The sequence below is a fragment of the Prosopis cineraria genome, unplaced genomic scaffold (assembly GCF_029017545.1).
Source record: "Prosopis cineraria cultivar Desert tree isolate PC_DT_omini unplaced genomic scaffold, ASM2901754v1 PC10, whole genome shotgun sequence".
In the NCBI taxonomy this organism is placed as follows: domain Eukaryota; kingdom Viridiplantae; phylum Streptophyta; class Magnoliopsida; order Fabales; family Fabaceae; genus Prosopis; species Prosopis cineraria.
Window position 1 is genome coordinate 14,169,371 of NW_026555341.1, and position 6,143 is coordinate 14,175,513.

At 36.4% G+C, this 6,143-nt stretch overlaps 1 protein-coding gene across 1 annotated transcript; it reads left to right on the plus strand.

Annotated features, from left to right (window-relative positions):
- Positions 1-209: 209 nt before the first annotated feature.
- LOC129284465 (cyclin-D1-1) lies at positions 210-3,856 on the plus strand. The gene is made up of 6 exons (XM_054919955.1): positions 210-613; positions 935-1,021; positions 1,770-1,868; positions 1,958-2,159; positions 2,278-2,408; positions 2,516-3,856. Exons 1-6 carry the CDS (start codon positions 350-352, stop codon positions 2,744-2,746), a joined length of 1,014 nt encoding a protein of 337 aa, XP_054775930.1. The 5' UTR covers positions 210-349; the 3' UTR covers positions 2,747-3,856.
- The last annotated feature ends 2,287 nt before the right edge of the window (positions 3,857-6,143 follow it).

Consider the following 6,143-nt stretch of genomic DNA (forward strand, 5'->3'; position numbering starts at 1 on the left):
ATTTTAAAAACTACTGTAGCTGACAGATATAAACATTTTAACATTTTTGTCCGAAAAAGGAGATTTTACATGCACTCAAAATATCTCTCATCATTTCATCCAAAAGAAAATAAAAATAAAAATTTCAGGCAAGCACCGCGTATTTATATTCAGACATAACTGATAGGGAGTTTCATTTCAAGCTGCTTCAATACTTCATCTCCCACGCTCCCACTACCTCCCTCCCTCCCTCCCTCCCTCTCTCTCTCTCTAGAGAAATCAGCATTCCGGCGACCCTTCCGATCAGTTTCTGCAAACCGTTAAACTGGAGCAATGGAAAGAGAATGAGGAACTACCGGCGCCGATCATCATGTCGGTTTCCTGCTCCGATAGCTACTTCCGCGACTCTGACCTTCTTTGCTGCGAGGGTACATCTGGAATCTTGTCCGGAGAGTCGCCGGAATGCTCTTCCGACCTTGATTCCTCGCCATCGCCAGTATTGCTGGAGGAGTCGATAGCCGAATTCATCGAAGAGGAGCGCAACTTCGTCCCTGGATTTGACTACTTCTCCAGATTTCAATCTCACTCGCCCGACGCCTCCGCCAGAGAAGAATCCGTTGCATGGATTCTCAAGGTAAAAAGCATTTTTCAATACCTCTTGTTATGATTAGACACTGATCTTGAGTGATATTACGGCTATGCCACCGTGGCATTTTTGCTGACGGCTAACGAACTTTCGAAATGGATCACGCGAAAATGCACCGGCGGTAGCCGTCTCCTACCTAGAAGCAATTTCAATCTCTAGATCTAAGCCGCCTATGAGCTCTTCCATGTCTCACCGTTTCGCCACCGACTCTGGCGAATTGAACACCGTCGATTTTTTCATTCATATTAATTAACTTAATTAATTAATTACTAATTAATTGATGATGACTTGGCGATTACTGTTTTGCAGGTGCAAGCATACTATGGCTTTCAGCCGTTGACTGTGTATCTTGCCGTCAACTATTTGGACCGGTTTTTGGATTCTCGGCAGTTGCCTGTGAGCTTTCCATTTTTGTTAATTTCTATTTTCTTCTAAGGAATTTCGTGATTACTGTGAGGCCATGAGCGCGGAAAAGTTCTATGCGGTACTGATTTTGACATTTCAAACGTAAATGATCGATAGCGCGTTGCTGTGATAAACTTTATTTTATTAAAATAAACCTTTGAGCTTTCACTCACTATAAATTATACACAGAGAAAAATCTAACTTTCATTAATTAATTGATAATTGATAATTTATGTCATACACGTAATATTTGACTTAATATTAATGAAAGCTAATATTAAAAATTTATACTAAAATAAAAATTATAAAACTAAAAATAATAATGTATAAATAACTTTTTCTTTATCAAAATTTTTAAAATTTATAATAATAAATTATTTTAGAGGTACCCTCAATAGTGTCTCATTGGCTATGTACAATTACAAGTCATACATGCTAATTATTAAGCCAAAGAAATTCCAGCATTTTCCTCCTCTTTTGGTTGGCCAAACAGCAAAAAAAAAAAAAAAAGAATTACTATTCCATTAGCCTCTCAAATTTTGAATCAAATATTGATTGTCGTCATATTAATTAACTAAAGTTTACTAATAAACATTTGAAAGTTATATCCAATACTAGCAAATGTGGTGGTATACTTAATTCTTTAACATATGTAAGTAGAATCCGCCCCAAGATAATTATATACTCATGATGATAATTACCCTTTTTAATTTACTTTCGATTTGAAACATGCTTTCAGCTAACGGATGGGTGGCCGATGCAACTTTTATCTGTTGCTTGTTTGTCATTAGCTGCAAAAATGGAGGAACCTTTAGTTCCGTCCCTTTTGGGTTTTCAGGTAAATTAAAAGCTTCCTATCCGTATAGTCCTGGTTTCAATCGGATTATAAACCTTCATAGGCTGACATATATAGCATTATATGTACAGGTAGAAGGTGCCAAATATATATTTGAGCCAAGAACAATTCGTCGGATGGAACTACTTGTTCTGAGTGTTTTGGATTGGAGGCTACGATCAATCACACCATTCAGTTTCATCGATTTCTTTGCTTGCAAACTCGATCCAACGGGAACTTTTACTGGCTTGCTCATCTCGCGGGCTACAGAAATAATCTTATCTAATATCCAAGGTATATAAAGTATAGGTATTACTTTTCTCCTATGCACCAAGAAACGAAGGTTTTGAAGCCTTTATCTGAATAAAAGCATTTTGAATTGTGCCTTTTCTTTTGGGTACTTTTTGTCCAGAGGCTAGCTTTCTTGCCTATCGGCCATCATGTATTGCTGTCGCGGCCATACTTTGTGCTGCTAATGAAATTCCTAATTGGTCTCTTGTTAAGCCTGAGCATGCTGAGTCATGGTGTGAGGGACTGATAAAAGTAAGTACGCAATAATATAAAGCATTTTTTTTCTTTTGTAAAATATCTTCGTCCTGCGTATGATTCAAGGAAATTAAAGATGCCACAAATGTATCTGATCGATGCAGGAGAAAATCACAGGTTGCTACCAGTTGATCCAAGAACTTGTGATTGACAATAACAGGAGGAAGGTCCCTAAAGTCTTACCACAGTTGCGAGTAACGATTCAACCCAGAGTGAGTTCCAGTATTTTATCATTGTCTGCTTCATCGTCTTCCTCCTCTTCCTCGTCGCCTTGTAAAAGGAGGAAAATAAATAACTGCTTGTGGGTGGATGATGACAAAGGAAACTCCCAGTGAATAAGATGAGACAGGAAGAATAAGGATGGGTAGAAAAATTATGGTGGTCCATGTTGCCTAGAAACCTCAGCATTTTTTTAGAGAGGGTTTTGAGATTAAAAATTGACTAAAGTAATGGTGTAGATTATAGTATATATACATATCTTGTATGTATCAGAGTTTGGTGAGTTTGAAAAGTTTTTTTATTATCTTTCTTTTTGGTGGGTATGGCCATTCATTAATGGCTTTGCAGTTTCCCAAGGGGGTGGGATCTGTGACTCACAGAGAGGTAGAGATATGCACTTAATGGTTTGGTCATGTAAGTGTGGAATGAACATGAAAGGAGCGTGGGGATTGATGATTGAATTCAAAGGTGGCATTGATTTTTGGTGAAAGGGAAGGGGCTTGGTGGGGCAGTGCTCTAGAGAGCCTTTGAAGAAAAAGCAGAGAGAGCTTAAAAAGATCAATGGGGTTGGCAAAACATGGGAGATTGTAACTTTGAAGTTTGAGCTGTTATTGGCCAAAAATATATCATATCTACACAAGTCAAGCTTCTCATCCTGGCCAGCCAGCATTATAGCCTTCAACTTCAACATGCGCGTTTCTTTGATATGGAATACCCCAAAGTTCAACATCAAAAATGCAAAAAGGATGCTCCTCTCTCTTCATTTTGTGGACTTCTCTTTCTGTTGCCTTATCTATGCAGAGTTCCAGACGCTCTAGGTGCGTACGTGGCATGCACCTGTGCTTGCGTGATATTGTCTTCTTCTTGTTTTTTTTTTTAAATTAAATTTCACGGAGGAGAAATATGGCTTTCTTCTTCTTTTTTGTTCCTTTTTTTTGGGGGGGCTTCGAGAGCTTCAGCCTAACTATACCTACAGGACTCCATTGTGTGGCGTCCCGCGTCTGAGCTTGTGATGGAGAAACACGCCTCTACAGGTTTAATTTTTGGCATTTTTTTATTTGTTTTTCCAGAGAGGGCAGATAGAGAGAGCCCTCTTTTCTCATAGCCTAATTGGCTGAAACAAAAAATTGAATTGGTCTTTGGGGCCTTTTCATGTGTGCTGTGTATGTATTTAATTAATTAATAATAATTTACTCACATAATTCATATATAGAATATTTACTTCATGTATGTGTATGTCACTCACTTCTCTTTTGCTAGCTTTCTCCCACTCTGGCTGTGCTCAGTCGTCACTATGCACGACACGTGATTGACATTTGTAGTGATGCAGTTTGTTCCTATTACTGAATAGAAATAAAAAAACAGTGAGACCCACTCTGGAATTTAGTGTGTGTGAGGCATTAGCACTGAATCAAATTAATTGAATGTTTTGTCCCGCTTTTCACTAAAAGACCATTCCCGCTCATTGACCAGGACCTCTCAATTAGCCATTCCCTGTTCGACACGTCATCATCTCCAGGCTGTTCTTTCCTGGTTTCATCCTATTAACCCCACAAGTGAAATGTCACACACTAGGCCGCTAGCTAGCTATAGTCCTTGCCTTATACCTTCATGTCTTTTACTCAGCTAACATATAATAATATCTCTGCATTTCTGGACCATTTGTTTTTGGTATGAATTATGATACCCGTGGAACAGTACGGATGTTTGAATCTACAGGTTTTTGTATTTATATAGCCTATACTGTTCAGATTCATTATATCCTCCATATTACACCTAATGCTTTACTACTTTAATTCCCTTGTTTTTTCTTTTATTCTGAAAAGAAACTTGCAATAACAATAAGGAAGTGGGGCATGACTATAAGCAAGCTGAGCTAGCTAACTTATGAACCGGTAGGAAGGAGTCATGTATCACTTTTGAAAGTTAGGTTATGCGATGAACCAGTAGCTAGCAGTTTGGGAGTATAGTACAAATTAAAGTTGGCAATAGTGAAAAAAGCAAAAGAGATGAGCAAGACATGTTGAAAAGGTAACTTTTAACACAATTTTCTGCAAAGATAGATAGAAGCGACTCAACCCAAGGCAAAGAGCTTGTCATATAGCCGCCCAGATCCCCGACATCATTTTTTCTCATCAATTGCATAATTGCAAGCAGTAATTAACACTTGCATGCATTTATATATATGTAAGTATTCATCATCATGATATGATCAGCATGGCGTCTTTGAAGAAGAAAAGAGTAGAGAGCTAAAGCTATGTGCATGTTAGGCATGTGTACCTGTCATGCAATAATTCTATATCAGTCTCATTGTCGTCTTTTTTATCATGCTGGTCAAATTGGCTTCTATCTAAACCGTAGCCCTATTTTGATCACTATAATCTGTACACATCGATTAGCTAATTGTGTATTTATGAACTCATTGCTATTGGAGGCTAGCTTGTTCGCTCAGCATCACTGATTATGCCATGGATCAAGGGCGAAACATATGTAGTGCTCTGATCTCTCTCTGTCTCTCTCTCTCTCTGTCTGTGTGTGTGTGTGACCACAGTGAGTCCACAACCTGGTTATTGATTTGTTGCACGCACTAGGTTTCCTTTTTCATTAATTGATTCCAATAATTATTTTCTCTTTCTCTCCCCTTTTTGGAGCGCATAACACGTCGTTGTTGAACAATAAAGAAAAAAAAGGGAGTAATTAATTGACATTAACAACAAGCTAAAAGTCGTCGTCATCATCATCATCATATTGATCTTATCGTACATCCCTCATATTCACATTGCCATTCGCTACTGAGATCAAAATTTCTCAAGTACAGGGGTCTGCAAATGATAATGATCCCAAATTAACTAATTAATATAAATAAACATGTTGATGGAGTATAATACTTCCTCCTTTTTAAATTATAATACAATTTTAAAGAATATCTCATGTATCAATAAAATTTATTAAATATATTTTATAACTTTTTTTCAATATAAAATATTTTTTTAAATACACTTCATTTAATACTCCATTTGTAAAAAATATTAAAGAGAAAGATGATATAATGAGAAGAGTAATATTAAAAAAGTATTATTAATGAAATTTTATTTTTATCATAGTGTTTTATATTTTAAAATGTTAATTTTTTTAAAAAATACCTTATAAATTGAGACAAATGCATATAGTAATACTTTAACTAATTTACATATCTACTACTATGTCAACAGTTAATAATATCTTCTCTTAAAAAAAGTCTCTCGTTTTTCAAATCAAATCAATGTGGATTGGATGTCATTCCCCTAATAATCCATACAGAATGAAATTATTTAACGCATGCCAAATGCCAAATGCCAATTAATTAGAAGGTAGGAGCGGCGGCTCCCCCATTTTCAATTACTGCAATAATATTGATTGGCGTTTCTTAATTATACTATTTAATAATTTGGTGGGAACCATTTAAATTTGGATTAAGTGATAATTATTTATGCTAATTATTTAACTCCGTCATCTTCTTCCAATGATCACATT

Excerpts from the sequence above, each read along its gene's own strand:
- LOC129284465 (XM_054919955.1), top strand. The coding sequence starts at position 350 with ATGTCGGTTTCCTGCTCCGATAGCTACTTCCGCGACTCTGACCTTCTT. Across the intron at positions 2,160-2,277 it reads AATCTTATCTAATATCCAAG|AGGCTAGCTTTCTTGCCTAT; the intron begins GTATATAAAGTA and ends CTTTTTGTCCAG. Across the intron at positions 2,409-2,515 it reads GGTGTGAGGGACTGATAAAA|GAGAAAATCACAGGTTGCTA; the intron begins GTAAGTACGCAA and ends TGATCGATGCAG.